The following is a 15419-nucleotide window of genomic DNA, read 5'->3' on the forward strand; positions in this document are numbered from 1 at the left end:
CGTGCCCCCCTTGATTTTGCCATTTTAACATTAGCCCTGTGGGTGTTGCATGGAAAGAATGGGACCAAAAGTCGGCAGTGCCCCTCCCCCCTTAATTGAAGGTTTTCCGCCTCCGCCCACCACTGTGTCAAATCCTTCTTTTCTCCTCCACACCTCAAATTATTTTATCCGGATTGGACGGTCACCTCCACCCGACGTGGGTAGCTCCTCAGGAGTAGCCCTATGGCCCGGTGCGGTGGACTGGAGCGGGGTTGGGTGGGCTGTCCAGTGTCCACGCCTTGCAGTGAGATACTTCATCGGTATACATTTCATGCAAATCAATACGATCCATACAGAAACTGCTCGGTACAGTACCGCCTAATTAGTATTATGCAAATGTGAGCAAACGGACGCTTGTTTCGAAGTCCACAAAGGATGATGTATTGCTACTGACTAAACACAACCGACGAATAAGAAGGTAGCAGTTTGCACATGCAGCCACCAACTTATTTCCATACAATATACATTATACAATCTGACTACGACACGGCTCTGAATCATACTTTTCAGAACAAACCTAGCGTGTGCGATAGTAAAGCTGTCGTAACAAGACGGCGTCGTCCGCACCACGACTCATCCGGGGGCAATGTCCTTCCTCCGAGTCGGGTCTTTGGCCGAGCGGCTGAGTTAGTACCGCAGTGTCTCCAGACCTGCTCGAAGCTCCAGCCACGTTCAGCTGGTGTGACAGACGACTGTAATGCCCCGAGCGAGTTGAGCCGTAACTAGCCGGCCGCCGCGGACCCCTCCCCTCCGCCTCCACCTCCACCCTCCCCCCCCCGGGCCCGGACAGGCGCCGTCAGGGCTATTACAGCGGGCCTAATCATAGACACGCCGGCACGATTGATTCCAACGGAATGAAAACACGCAAACCCTGCGCCCGTCTAGCACGGCGGGGACAATTTATTGACAACATTGACACTTTATGGGGATCGTTTGGTGGTGTTATAGATCACTTTCTGCGAACACGAGAGCGTGGTCAAGCGAAATAGTGAGATGGTTTATGGCCTGTGCTGTGACTTACGGCCGTCAAAGGGTTAGTTATGGCCCTTAAGTAGCACGTTGTTTTAATTATTGCGCCGTGGCAACACTAAAGTGTTGTAATGCAAACGCGTTACGTGGCCGGTGCACCTTGTGGGCGTGCACATTTAGTATAACCATTTTATGCCCTTTAAATTGCATAATTCCCTTCCACCATACTTTGGATACCTTATTGTTCATGTCTTTGGGCGTTTTATCTTTTATTGTAATGTAACATTCATAGGCGAAGAACAATCCCATGATGAATTTTATTACGTTGATGATTGATCGAATAAATGTTCTCGCTTACCGCAGAATGTTTCTCCTTTGCCTCAATGTTTCTCGTTTCCCGCAGAATGATGACAAGATGTATATTGACATTTAAGGACCGATTACTACTACTGTTATTATTTTTGTGAGGCACTGAACATTGAACACATTTTCTGGTGCGAGTCTAACATATATAAACACCTCTGTGTTTCAGATACCGCCCATCGCTACACGCTACCGCCTGCGCCCACCACCCAGCTCCCTGCGATGTCTCCGAGCATGGGACGCGAGGGGGTTCTGCCGGCCTTTCTTCTAGTCTGCTCCTTCGCTCTCGGAGAGGCCAGCCTGGATATGTTCGTCGATAGGGCCGAAGTCCATCGCATCACAGGTAATTTTAGCCATGGCGGGCTTCCTAGAACTGCATGACCCCAGATGCACCTCGTGCTGATCACGCTATTTTTATATAATAGCTGAAAATGTATTGTTGAATGGCAGATATCGCATTTGCATGTGATGCTTACTGAATTTTAGAGTGCCAATCAAAATAAACACGAGAAGGGTACCTAAGCCCAACAGAACTAGCATGGGACGCTGCTAAGTAAAGCATTCACATTCATTGATGATTTACATAGATCACGATGCATGGCCTCGTTAGGCCTATTGTGCGACACTGGTAGGCGGGCCAATAGCGTTATTTGGATTGCCACTGCCACTATTTGGATTGTCCATTCAGTAGACGCAGTCCTGAATGTCTATGTATACTGAATGGCTGATCGGTCAATGGTAATCCAGCAGGCGGGTGGAGACACGGATCCTAGCGTCTACTTCCTGTATACTTCGCCGACAGCACCGCAGCCACACACACAAAGCCTCAGCCGCGGTAATATGCCATTAATCATGCTTATACCATTAGCGCTGAACGCCTGAGAATGCAGCTCTGACAAAGCAGCGCAGTATTGGCGAATGCCGGAGGAAAGAATGCCCAATCGAACAATAAATTCGCATTGCTATGTAGATCGGGAATGGTAAGGAAACAAAATGGGCTGATAGTAACAAACTTTGTTATTTTACCTAGATGATGCTGTGTATTGGATTGTTTGAGTTTATACCGAAATGTAATTTTGTTTACCTCAGTGTCACTCAGTATCACTGCGACTACCGTCAGCCGATGCCACTGCAGCTTCTGTCCATGTCACTGCAGCTACCGTCCATGTCACTGTAGCGACGCTGGCTGCCCATGTCAATGCAGCTGCTGCCAGCTCATGTCACTGTATCTTGTTTCCATGCCATTGAAAACCACGCCTATGTCACTGCGGCTACCGTCCATGTTTTTATAGCAACACAAGCCGTCCATGTCACTGCAGCCCGGCCGGCGCACCTGGCTGAGTTATGGACCACTCCGTCAGTGTCAGGGCTCTACCGTTCGTCGCAGCTGGACATCAACTCTACTAACCCCGGTCCTTCAGGTGTCTTCAGAAGGCCACCAAACGCTGAAAGCGTCCGGCCGTTGCTCGCAGAGGTCAATATTGCGGACAATAGAGACGCCATTGTTCGATCGACCCGGCTGCAAACGTCGTCTGGTCGCTCGTTACTGTTCATCACCGCCCGCAATTACGGGAGGTGCTGGTTCGCGGGTCACGGACAGCTGTAACTGACCCGGTCGCCAGTGGTGTGTGCCCCATATACCGGCGTCATTGGTGGCGCCGTATTCTGCATGATTGGTTGTTATCACGTGTTTATGCCGAATATCGCTGTGTTGTGAGCGTGCCATGGAAATAATTGTAGCGCATAAGAGCAAACGATATTATTGATTCGAGCACACCCTGATGTAGCTGCCAAATGACGATTGACGATAACATTTTTTCATTAGCTTTGCTGGATACTGTTCGTAATATTTGATTAATTGAAACGCATGAAAAATAAGCATTTGTAACGCTTTCGAAAAATAGATATTGCTTGTTGTCCGCAACCAACAAGTCCGAGTTCTTTTAAGACCATGATTGGACTGTTAGGATGAGTTCTGACAATGTGACCATTAATCCTAAGATAAATTACGATTAACCCTCAAACGGTCCACTTTTTGTCCTCAATGAGTAACCCCTCCTCTCCGGCAGGCGTTCAGGGATCTAGGATCTACTACATCCAGGAGGGCGTCATCAACCAGTACGCCACCGGTTACGTGGTGCCGGTCGGAGCCAGAATCAGCAGCATCAGCTTCCATTGGCAGAGCCTCGTCCGCAAACTGGTACCTAGGGTCTACGTGTGCCTGGTGATGATGATGTTCGTTTCTGATTCCAACTGAGTCGAGCACGAACAACTGGTTTAGCGCTTGTTACCACTTATATATCATAACGTCTTTTTAAGCACAACGTCATAAAATTGGCCTGTCTTATATTAATTATTGCTAATTTCACCACGAAGCCAGCACGCACCACATATCGTACTCGTATTCGATTTATTATTTCTCTCAAGCACAGACCGTTCTATTCTGTCCTTCAGATGCCGTACGAAATCAGTTTTCGGTGGAACGATCCGGCGGCCATGTCTGAGCCACGTGCCAACGTGTCGTACGTGGGCTACGTGCCACGTGTGGAGGCGGTGTTCAGGTGAGGAGGGCACGTGACGTCCCGCGGCACAGTGCATGCGGTATCACCGGGGAACGGAGGCGGTGTAAAATATGAATTGCTGAAAGGCATACTCCAGCTTTGGTATTCTGACAGCGCATGCAGTAATGCTACTGCGTAATGTTTTTTTCAAAGTATCTGAGCTACGTGGTGACTCCCCCCCCCGTCTAGTTTTTTTCCTCAAATAAGACGCTTCATATTCCAATCATTGACGTCTGACATGAAATTTAGGCTTTTCAGTGATACATACTCATCTACAATGGTGCATGAATAAATGGCGTGTCATATTCAGTATGCCCATGCGAGACCATTTAGCCATTCCGGGTAATCATTTAACTCGTGTTCTGGTAAAGTAAACGGTGTACTGACTTTAGATTTACCACAGCAACTGGTTTTCATAGTTTCCATTTAGCTAATGCAGTGGGAAGCGTGGCCAGCATGGCTATAATTTAAAGGCGCAATTGCTGTGACTGTACTACACTGCTATACTGATATAATGCTGCACATATACATATGCATGCATATGTTCTGTATTTTCTGTGTTCTGTATTTTCCAATGTTGTTTCTTTTTTATCACTTTTGTGCTTTGTTCTTGGACGGTTCTGTATTTTCGTTGTCAGGTTTCCATGCTGGCGCTGTCGATAATATTGCGGTGCCGGTTATGATAAGCTTTTCTTTTTTTTTGTATGGCCTTAGTCATTTTTTTCTAAAATAATGTTCTTTACCTCTTACGAGTCACGTCTTGTTATTGCCTAACGTTTCCGGCTGAATTTTTCATTCATAGATTTGCAAAGGGTATTCATAGGCTTGCAAAGCATTTATACGTGTATTCAGTTATAAATAAGTGCCTACGATGCATATTTGATATAAATTAACGCAACTTCAACATTGAAATGTAATGTCTCCATCCGACGCCATTTTTCGCTCCGTTAGACATGGCGGACGGCGCGCCGACTGTGTTTCATTTATCGGCGTTGGTCACGCACCAGTAGCACGCAAAATGTTTTCCACTCCAATTCTACCCAGAATTTACAGGTCACTTAAGCGCTCTAGGTCGTGTCACCACGATAATGTTCAGATCACTCATATGCAAATGAGAAGCTGAAAGAAAGTATCGATGACGTAGCATTAATCATTTTATAGCAGCTAATTCCGGAAGTATAATTTTAACGAGTGTCTGCGTTGGGCGCACCATCACGTTTGCGTCACCGAGTTCATTTCACCATGGATGTTATGTCGGGCAGTCATAGACAATTTGTTTCACTATCTAATGCGTTTTACTGGGTGGCTCTTGAAAGCTGTCTCATGTCACAGTCATCGGACGGGGTCGTAGAGGCCTCTTCCCTCTCCAGCGGTCGATTTGAGAGTCTCCTCCTCCTTATTCCGGAGCGCCGGCCCGGAAAACCGTCGGCAACTCCGGTCCGGAACCCGCCAGGCGGTATCAGGACGGCCAAGACGGATCGGCGCCCGGAGACGCGGGCGCCCGCCGCCCCCGCAGCAGCTCCGTTTCAGCGCCGCTGTCGTCCTATCGACTGGTCCCCGCCGTCTCCCCGCCTGTGTCTCCGCTGCGGCTCTGTATCCGTGTCCGAGCTCCCCTCCATGGACACATGCTCAGGAAATGACGATGATACCCCGCCCTCGCCTGCTCCGCTCCCCTCTCCTCCCCTCCCCCCGCTTTACCGAGCTCGTTTTGATGGCGTATGTACCGGGTCATTGATCACCGCCGCTGTGGCGAGGCAATGGGCGCCGGCTTTCTTTGGTAAGTCAATTAGCAGTGAGTGCGTCGGTGGTCGGTTGCGAGCCGGTCTGTGCAGCGAGGCACGCTCCACCCCAACGTCAGCTGATGCAAGGCTATTGGATGTCGATATTTCGTGTAGATAATGACGCGGCCCACGCGCCATCCTGATATTGGAAGACGGCAGTTGTTCAAGATTAGTCGATATGAAAGGATGGAATTGTAATGGTTTATAAACAGACAAGGATAACATCGTTCTGTGTGCAAATATGGGAATGCGAGAAGGGAATGATGAAGTGCGGGCTTCACCTCTTGTATGCTGTTTGCTTTGAAAAATAATGAACCGCAGAAACGAAGATAGGGTAAAATGTGAATAACCCTTCTGTTCCAAAGCTCGCTGGGATGGTGCTAAGACCTTATGCCAAGTAAGAGCCTGTTCAGCCACCATGTGATGACGTTGCTGACATTGAGAGGCGTAGTGTCGTAAGCTTTACTGCCATTTCAATTTAATGAAGACTCGGTGCTGCATCAACAAAGACAGAAAATAGCCTGACGACCAAATGTCAAATCATTTGGTGTTGATATTTTATCATAACATTCGTAGGAAACTGTTTCGATCAGTACAGAAAATAATAGACTAACTATACAAACATTGGAGGTGCCGGGGGTTGAACCCGGGGCATCTCACATGCGAAGCGAGCGCTCTTCCACTGAGCTACACCCCCATGACCTGACTTTTTTGGGTCACTTTTTGCGACCGAACTATGTCTGTCTGCTGCTGTAAAAAGTGGTGTGGTCTGGTGATGCTACGTTTTCATTAGCATGACCCATGACCCGACCCGACCCGACCTGACCTCAGTCCTCTCGACAGCGTGCTGTTTCCGTGCACTGGCCGGGTCAGCGCCGTTGTTGAGGTGGACATCATGCTCAACATCACCACCTACCAGCCCAAGCAGCAGATAGTCTTCCTCAAGCTGAAGCGCAGGAAGACCTGCTTGCAAGGTAGGTTCGACGCCTGGTGGCATTTCAGAAACATGGGGAGCAACTGCTGCATTGAGTGTTATTTTGTTGATCATCAATTTAATTTAATTGATCATCAATTTCTTCATCCGTTCTATATTACCTATGTGCCTAAGAAAGTTGCACAAAAAAAAAAATGTTAGGTGAAGTAGTTTACGCCATGCGTGATTTCATCAAAATACAATACGCAATGCGCAAGACAGACGTTTCGAAAAAAGTTGACGAAAACGAAAACCTGGCTGTTTGGAGACACTCGTATTATCTGGGGCAGTGCGTGCCGGTCGCCCGTGCATTAGGGCTGAGCTCTGTTTTCGGCCCATAACTTTACAGTCACCTTAGAGGCGTCTTCCAAGCAAACCATGTTACCAAGCGGATGCTAGGGTAAATGAGCTGCAGCGACGGGCAGCCTTTGTGACATTTGTTGGCGCAGCGTCGGCGTTTGCAAAGGTTGTGTCAATAATCAATATTTGATTTCCTGAGCGGCTCGTCAATGCTAGCAGCTGTTCGAGCGGCGGGCGGACGATCGACCTTCAATAACGTGACCTTTTCTTGTAAGATTATACCTTATTAGTGATCATGGATGTGAGCCGTTGACTTAATGTGATACGTTGCTTGAGCAGAACCAATTAAATCTTTGATTACAAGCCAGCTGCCTAATTGCCTTCACCTTAAATTTGACTTGTTAACCAGGGTTTACAAGCTGTATAGTCTATTGTGACCTCTAACCACCTGTTACCGTTGGAACCACATACCAACTCACGATAGCCCAGCAGTATTTTGTCACCATAATTCACAATTTCATTATATCGCACACCGCAAAACCTAAAAACTCACACACCCGCTCCCGCTCCACAGGCCGGCCGACTCGTCTTGGTCCTCCCGACAACACCACATCTCTACTGGAGCTGGGTGACGCGGCTCGTCAGCACGACTTCAGTCTGATACTGGGCGTCGCCGGCGCCATCGCCGTCACGTTCGTCACTCTCGGCGCCGTGATGTTACTCGTCATCCGACAGCGCAAGGCCACTCTCAGGTCAGTGTACCATATAGGGGACTCCGCTTGAACACAACCCTAGGCTGCATTTAACGGAGGTGGACTACGCTGTTGTCTTCAGGTGAAATGAGAACTTGAAAAATGGATTGATGGATGGGTGGATGGATTGTGAGATTCTTCACTGCTAATGAAATTTTCTAAATAATTTATTCTATCTTCTTCCCACAAAATTGGAGTCGATTTTACCCTCTTGCCTTTATTCCCTGTGAATCATTTTCTCTGCTCGCAGCCCCGTGCACGCTGATTCTATAAACAGTGGCAGCAGGGCATTCGCCAAGAACCTCTCAAAAAGCTATCACTCTATCGATAAGATGGCCAGGAGCTGCAGTTACGCCACCATCGCCAGTCTGAAGAAGCTGCCGCGGCTTCACCCGACGGTGACGTCACTCCCGAACGACGGCAGTGACGTCAGCAGGCCTGTGACGTCACTGGCCGACTGTGCCATGGCATCACAACACTACGCCTCGTCTGAGGTGAGTCCGCTGAGTATCTTTACAACCAGCTTAGCATTACGGAACTACGGACCAGCACACCCTGGGCAGCGCCGAACAGCCGATAGGCCGATAGGTACGCTATCCCAAACAGAGCGGTACGATCGTTACACTAACCACGGGACCAGCTCCGGTCGGTGTGACGGAGACAGAACGAGCGTCGATACGAGGCGACGCAGGTAAATGAAACTATCCGCTCGGGTTGTGGTCTGGTCTCTTCCTTCCCGTCCTCCAGTGGAGAGCCGTGTGCTGTGCTAACCTGGCTCTGGCACGAAGTCGCGTTATTATCCGCAGTAGCGTTGGCGTTAGTGCGTGACTGGCGGAGCCTCCCGCCCTAGCCGTGTATTGGACTAATTAGTCACGTCTTATGGCAGAGCTGCTCAGAACAGATGGGTGGAAAGACAGATAGGAAAGGAAGAGGGAGTGGGAGAAGAGGTAAGTAGGCGCGCAGTTGCGGTTTTGCTAGCGCAAAGCGTGAAGCGGAACGAGTAATGTGTGCTATCCAAATTGGAGCCAATGAGCAGCCAGGAGTCTGCCGCTATAAGAATCAACCAATTCCAGAATATCGCCTAAAGTTATAACACAATTTTTATGCTAGGGTTGAAACCATCAACAATGGAAACAACGAATGGTAACATGCCAGTTCATGGTCAATGCGACAGAAAATACACCCCATCGATGTTTTCGCCGGGTGCCTGCCGTATTAAAATCGATATGTAATCTTATGGTTTCAAACTAGCATCGATCTTCAATAATTGACCGACGGCGAATGGACGTTAACGTTCGCTGCGGTTTCAGGTATTGACCGAATACGACCAAATGGCGATTGGCGATCAGGTTTTAATGACATTTTTACTGCGCGTCATTCAAAACGACCGGAGGTGGACTAAAAAGATCCATAGAAGTTGAAATGTTCTATGAAAATGTCGCTTCATAATGCATTAGTTTATCAGTCATTGGCTGTGAGAATCATCATGCAAGACTTTCAACATCGTCCAGCTTTTTGGATTTAGCTGTCGGGACGAATGCGCGCTGTACCGAGCAGTGGCGTTGACAGCCCACTTATCAGGCTGATGGCAGGTCGTAAAACTCAGCTGCCGGTCGACACCGCAGCTGAAACGGCCACAACCACGCCCCACAGTCATTCGCAGGATACTGCAACAAACGACTGCAGTCGCTATACGGTGCGCGACTGCTGAAAAGAGTCGACTCGACTTTTTATGGCTGAACGGTTTCTGATCATCTCCGGTCGAGCGCGGTATGGAACGGAAACTTTGCCACTGGTTGATGTTGAAGGATTTTCCCAGAAGTGGTGGCGTTTGGTTAGGTTAGGAAGCGGATTATTTAGCTTTGTCCCTGTTTCTGACGCTCATGTCTTGCACAGAAAACGATAGAGTCTCGTCAAATTATTTTGCCCTTGATAGAATCAGCTACTCAAAGCATTTTTCACAGTTATGTTTCTGACGAATAGTCAGCGATCAAAACACTAGCAACATTACGTCCTATGGTCGTCGTTCGCTCCCGACGTGACTCTATGTCCTGTTTCCCTCAGATACCGGTGCCGTCTGCGCCCACCGACCAGCCGCCTGCCGAGTACCCGGCCGTGGACCGGCGCGAGCTGGGTCTCACTGACCTGCTGGCCGAGGGCGGTATAGCTCGTCTGTATCGTGCCACCGTCGGCCGCCGGCCCTGTCTGGTGAAGACGGTGACGGCACAGGCCAGCCCGCAGCAGTGCCGGCAGTTGGTGGCCGAAGGACGGCTGCTGGCCGGCTGCTGCCACCCGGCGCTGCTGCCGGCGCTCGGCTGCACGGCCGACACGGGGCCGCCGTGCGTGCTCTACCCGGACCTGGGCACGGCCAGCCTGCGCCGCTTCCTGGCCACGTGTCGGCTGGAGGGGGCCGCCGGCGCCGGCCCGGTGCTCCGCCAGCAGACCATGGTGGACATGACGGTGCAGCTGCTGTCCGGCCTGGTGCACCTGCACGGCCGCGGCATCGTGCACAGAGACGTGGCCGCCAGAAACTGCGCGTGAGTATCATCACTGTGCAGTGTGCAGTCAGCGGTGCGCCCTGTGCAATCAACATTTTAGTTTTTGGCATGTCAGATACCCATTGGTTATAAGCTAAAGCATCTTTTATTTCATTTTAATAAAAAAATGTACAAGAAAATCCAACAATGTCGCTAAAAGAATGATGCAGTAGCCAACCGCTCGGGATCTAACATTTCTCTCGCTAGATGGCGTTAGTATGCTACGCCTGAAGTTATGCAGCACCGCACAACATACAGTTTGGGTTGTAGGTACAGATTCTGCGTGGTCTGCCTGACAAAGGGCGACGATATAAGCAAACAGACATATTCCTGATATTTGTATGTCGTTTTGAAACAAGTAATGGCTACGTTGATGCCTGACTGGCTCACATTTGTCCGACAGAGTCGACGATCGGTTTCGTGTCCGACTGACCGACTCGGCGCTCAGCAGCGACCTCTATCCTGCCGAGTACTCGCGGCTGGCAGACGGAGCTTGCCGGCCCGTCCGCTGGGCGGCGCCCGAGTCGCTGCTGCGCGAGCGCCACTCACCGGCCAGCGACGTCTGGTCGGCGGCCGTCACCGCCTGGGAGGTGACCTCGCTGGGTCAGCTGCCCTTCTCCGAGCTCAAGGACCCGCTGGAGGTGCTGGTGCTTCTCAGAGAGGGCTACCGGCTGGCTCGGCCGACTACCTGTCCCGCTCAAATGTAAGTCGTCGACCTGGGACATCGTCTCCCAGTAAACATGCCGACGTCGGCCCGACGTCGGCCGACGTCGGGGTGACGTCGGCAACTCGGCATCGGCATGCCGACGTCGGCCCGACGTCGGTCCAACCTCGGCACGACGTCGGCTGGATGTCGGATATGCCCGCATGTTCCGACGTCCAGCCGAGGTCCAGCCGACGTCGGGCCGACGTCGGACCGAGATCAATTGCTGAGGTCCAGCCGACGTCTCACGTCGGGCCGACGTCGGTGCGACGTCGGACCGACATCGGCCGCTGTTTTGACCGTTAAAATAATATAAAATACATGTTTCATGTTTCATAAAGAACTTCTGTATTCAAAATATCCTCAGGAAACTCAAATCTTCCTCCACGCCGCAACCCCCTGATCCGGACTGGACGGGAAACTTTATCCCATTCCCATTTGGGATTGCCCGTAAGCCGAGCTCGCCCGTAGCCGGGTGCGGTGAGTGCTTGGGGGCTGCTCGGCCTATCCTTTGGTCAGGCTCAGCCCCGGCAACTCACCAGGGCCGGGCCCAGTTCATATAGAAACAGTGGCGGATCCAGGGGGGGGCTGCGGGGGCTGGCAGCCCCCACCCAAGGAAAACTGGCGCCACTGCGCCGAAGGCGCAGTGGCGCCAATTTTCCATTCGCAACTCATCGGAGTGCCGCATACTAGGACTAGGATGCAAAAATCAGCAGAGCTGGGCAAGTGCGTTCCTTTAGTGCGTTCCTGCGTTCTTCCGTACGTACGCACCGCCCTTTTTAGGAACGCAAGAACGCAGGAACGCAAAGTTTTTCAAAGGAACGCAAGTAAGAGGAACGCACCACCCGAAATTTTAAAGCGTTCCTGCGTTCTTGCGGAACCACCCGAAAAATTATATTGCTGCCAATGAACTCTGTGTCAAATGTTTGAATCTCGAGTACGTGTGTTTGCCGGGAGGCGCCACTTGTCGGTCGAATCGAGGAAGGCTTGCTTAGATTTAGTGGTGATGTTTACTATTCGATTCGGTTTCAGGCATTAAATGTGTAAAGATTTTTAGTGGTGATGTTTACTATTCGATTCAGTTTCAGGCATTAAATGTGTAAAGTAAATATGATAACTTTTACTATGATACATCTTTTAACTTAACTATTGTTTTTAAGCAGGTCGTATTTTTGTTGAAAACCCTACGGATGATATCGGTAAAACGTATTTCAGATATTCGATTCGGAAAAGAGATGTCGAGTTGCTTTTCGGCCCCACGTCGCCATTCTGGGTATTCTGTGATCGATTCGCCCCGTGTTTGGTTGGGCCCGCGCCGCGTGGTTCGGCGGTATTTTTGAGGGAGGAACGCAGGAACGCAGGAACGCTAACGCACCGAACGAAAAATATTGAGGAACGCTATTCCAGGAACGCACTAACCGCGGCCGGAGGAACGCAGGAACGCTAACGCACTACCGAAAATCGAGGAACGCGCCCAGCTCTGAAAATCAGTCGAATAACGTCGTTTCAGTACGCTAGCCGCACCGATATTTCCAATCGTGTGGTGTCACTGTACATACTGATCCTGGGCGCCTCTTGTCAGGGCCACTGGGCGCCAATATTTCAGCGCCAATACGATGCGACTATGGCGCCCATCCGGGGCGTGGCGCCCAATTATGACCTGCAGCCCCTCCCCAGTGAAAATCCTGGATCCGCCACTGTATAGAAAGGCCAGTCGGCAAGTGTCACTTTGCCAAAGTGCCAAGGGACACTTTGGGAAACGTTGGTGCAGGTGTGTACTAAGAGTGGCTATATCACCTTTCCGTGCTTCTATCCTCAGGATACAGAAATCCTTCTCCTCCACGCCGCAACCCCCCTCCGGGCTGGATAGGCAACTTTATCTCATGCGGGCTGCTCCCTTGGAGCGGCACCGCTGCTCCTGAGGGAGCGCACCCCGTAGCCGGGTGCAGTGAGTGCCTTGGGGCTGGGTGGCCTGTCCTCTGGACGGGCTCAGCCCCGGCGACTCACTAGGGTGCCTGCCCAGACCAATGTCTCCCCCTAATTCCTATCATCCTTCCGGCTCTGCAATGGTCTTGTCGACCGAAAGGGCCTAACCCAACAAAACAAACAAACAAACAAACAAGTGGCTATATGAATCCATTGTGGGGTCGCCCTTTCCTATAAGTGTCACGTAACAGCAATGGGACCAGGGACTCTATATGAACTGGACCCAGGGTGCTCGCCAAGAAGACCAATGTCTCCATCCTATGATCCTTCCGGCTCTGAAATGGTCTTGTCAGACCGAAAGGGCATAAGGCAACAAAACAAACCACAATCGTTAGCTGGCTGCGTGGTGTAGTGGTTAGCGCACTAACCTGGCGTTCGAATGACAGGTGGTGCGAATCCCAACGCCTGCCGATGCTTTTGGCGTGTTGTTCCAGTAAACATGCCGACGTGGGCGACTGGGGGGCTTGAATCCCGCCGCCGGTTCATATTTTTGGCGCGTTGTCCCAATAAACATGCCGACGTCGGCCCCGTCGGTCCAACGACAAACGATCTCGTCAACCTCGGCAAACGATCTCGGCCCGACGTCGGCTCGACGTCGGCTGGACTTCGGCTGGACGTCGGAACATGCGGGCATATCCGACGTCCAGCCGATGTCGGGCCGAGGTTGAACCGACGTTGGGCCGACGTCGGGCCGAGCCTCGGCCCGACGTCGGGCCGACGTCGGCATGTTTACTGGGCTTGTAGGCATTGGGAGATGTTCTTCAACCACCGTTCCGTGCTTCTATCCTCAGGATACTGAAATCCTTCTCCTCCACGCTGCAACCTCCCTCCGGGCTGGACAGGCAACTTTATCTCATGCGGGCTGCTCCCTTGGAGCGGCACCGCTGCTCCCGAGGGAGCGCACCCCGTAGCCGGGTGCAGTGAGTACCTTGGGGCTGGGTGGCCTGTCCTCTGGACGGGCTCAGCCCCGGTGACTCACTAGGGTGCCTGCCCAGACCAATGTCTCCCCCTAATTCCTATCATCCTTCCGGCTCTGAAATGGTCTCGTCAGACCGAAAGGGCCTAACCCAACAAAACAAAGATGTTCTTGGATGTTTGAATTTTAATCACCACTGGTGACTTACTGATACCGTACTATAGAGTTATTGATTCAGTCAGATTGGTCATGGTTCGCTACTTTCGATGATGGTACACCAAATGACGCAACTCGTAAAAGATGATCATGCAATATGCTCCCAAGGGTCATATTTGCCCATAGAAGTCATGAAATGTCGTGAATCCCGGCTGACTAGTTTATCCCGTTCCAGGTATTCCACCTTGCTCAGCTGCTGGAACCTGGACCCGGAGAGGAGGCCCCAGTCCAGAGACCTGCTCACGTGGATGCAGGACTTCTCCAGAGCGTTCGACAGGCTCATCTAGGTGTTCGGGTTGTTACGGGTTACTGAGTTGCGACTCACGACTAAGTTGGTGTGACAGGGATTGCCCGTAGTACTGGAATAAGGCCACATGATGTGAAAATGGCTAGCCATGCATGTGTTGTAAATAAGAGAGCGCAGTGCAACTTCGAATGTCATGGCAATGATACTAATATGTGTTACAGCGACTACACATTTTATATTCAAGTTTGTTAGTTACCTTGGCTGATGAGTCTGAAAGCTTGTGCAATCTGCAGTCCCGGGTGCCCGTCTTTTATTTTTGACGCTCGAGTGTCGTAAGTGTCACCAAGATGTGTTACAACTTACGACAACTCAGATGTGTACCTGATTGTTCTGCATTTTATTCGAAGGTATGTTAATACGAATTTTGGTAATAGTGGAAGTGTCGTAGGACTCGGACTCACGTCTCAAGTCGAATCACGACTTGAGTATTAGACGTGGACTGGACATTCATGCCATGTTCATCTTATACTGGGCGTCGGGTGTTAACTTTTCATGCGCCTTTGATCATAGATAAGTCGTGGTTTGTTTTCTATTTAGTACGCAATTGCTGGTCATAAAAATGAGTGGAATGTCTTGTGGAATAATACATGTACTCATGAACAATAGCAATACATGGATTGCTTTCACTGCGTACAATCAGATGACCAACGCAAGATGCTAAGAGCCGCTATACTTATCACAGCCCTGGGCATATAGTCGAGTCGGTTCGTATTGATCTAGCAATGCACCGCCAGGTCAATCGAGCAACAACCGACTTGAAACGGTAATGAATCACACAAAAAAGCTGCCCTGTTTCGCTCAGACGGTATTTAACGGTATTTCGGTGTCACTCACCACGTCATAATGCCGGCGTGAGGCCACGGATCAAAACGATAGCAGTAATCTAGTTATGAACGTGGCAACGAATGGCTAAATGAGGGAGACGTAGGCTGTGAGAAAGCTGGAGTGCTGGAGGCAATGTCAAGGTCAAGAGGCTAGACGAAGTCTCGATACCCGTGCTGGTTATTCCAGAAGTT

General features: G+C 50.5%; 1 protein-coding gene and 1 non-coding gene across 2 annotated transcripts; one reads left to right on the forward strand and one right to left on the reverse strand.

The window, feature by feature from the left end:
* The first annotated feature begins 1593 nt into the window (after window positions 1-1593).
* On the forward strand, window positions 1594-14859 carry LOC122384294 (tyrosine-protein kinase Drl-like). The gene is made up of 9 exons (XM_043371571.1): window positions 1594-1714; window positions 3441-3571; window positions 3826-3932; window positions 6557-6687; window positions 7561-7738; window positions 7989-8232; window positions 9803-10275; window positions 10679-10978; window positions 14272-14859. The coding sequence occupies exons 1-9, from the start codon at window positions 1594-1596 to the stop codon at window positions 14381-14383; spliced, it is 1797 nt and encodes a 598-aa protein (XP_043227506.1). The 3' UTR covers window positions 14384-14859.
* Trnaa-cgc lies at window positions 6339-6410 on the reverse strand. Its single transcript has one exon. It is a non-coding gene; the product is annotated as a tRNA-Ala (tRNA).
* Window positions 14860-15419: the final 560 nt, after the last annotated feature.

Source organism: Amphibalanus amphitrite, unplaced genomic scaffold (assembly GCF_019059575.1).
Source record: "Amphibalanus amphitrite isolate SeventyFive unplaced genomic scaffold, NRLGWU_Aamphi_draft 000185F_arrow, whole genome shotgun sequence".
NCBI classification, from domain to species: Eukaryota; Metazoa; Arthropoda; class Thecostraca; order Balanomorpha; family Balanidae; genus Amphibalanus; species Amphibalanus amphitrite.

Coding starts and splice junctions, on each gene's coding strand:
- LOC122384294 (XM_043371571.1), top strand. CDS start 1,594: ATGTCTCCGAGCATGGGACGCGAGGGGGTTCTGCCGGCCTTTCTTCTA. Junction 3,572..3,825: donor AGAGCCTCGTCCGCAAACTG/GTACCTAGGGTC, acceptor TCTGTCCTTCAG/ATGCCGTACGAAATCAGTTT. Junction 6,688..7,560: donor CAGGAAGACCTGCTTGCAAG/GTAGGTTCGACG, acceptor CCCGCTCCACAG/GCCGGCCGACTCGTCTTGGT.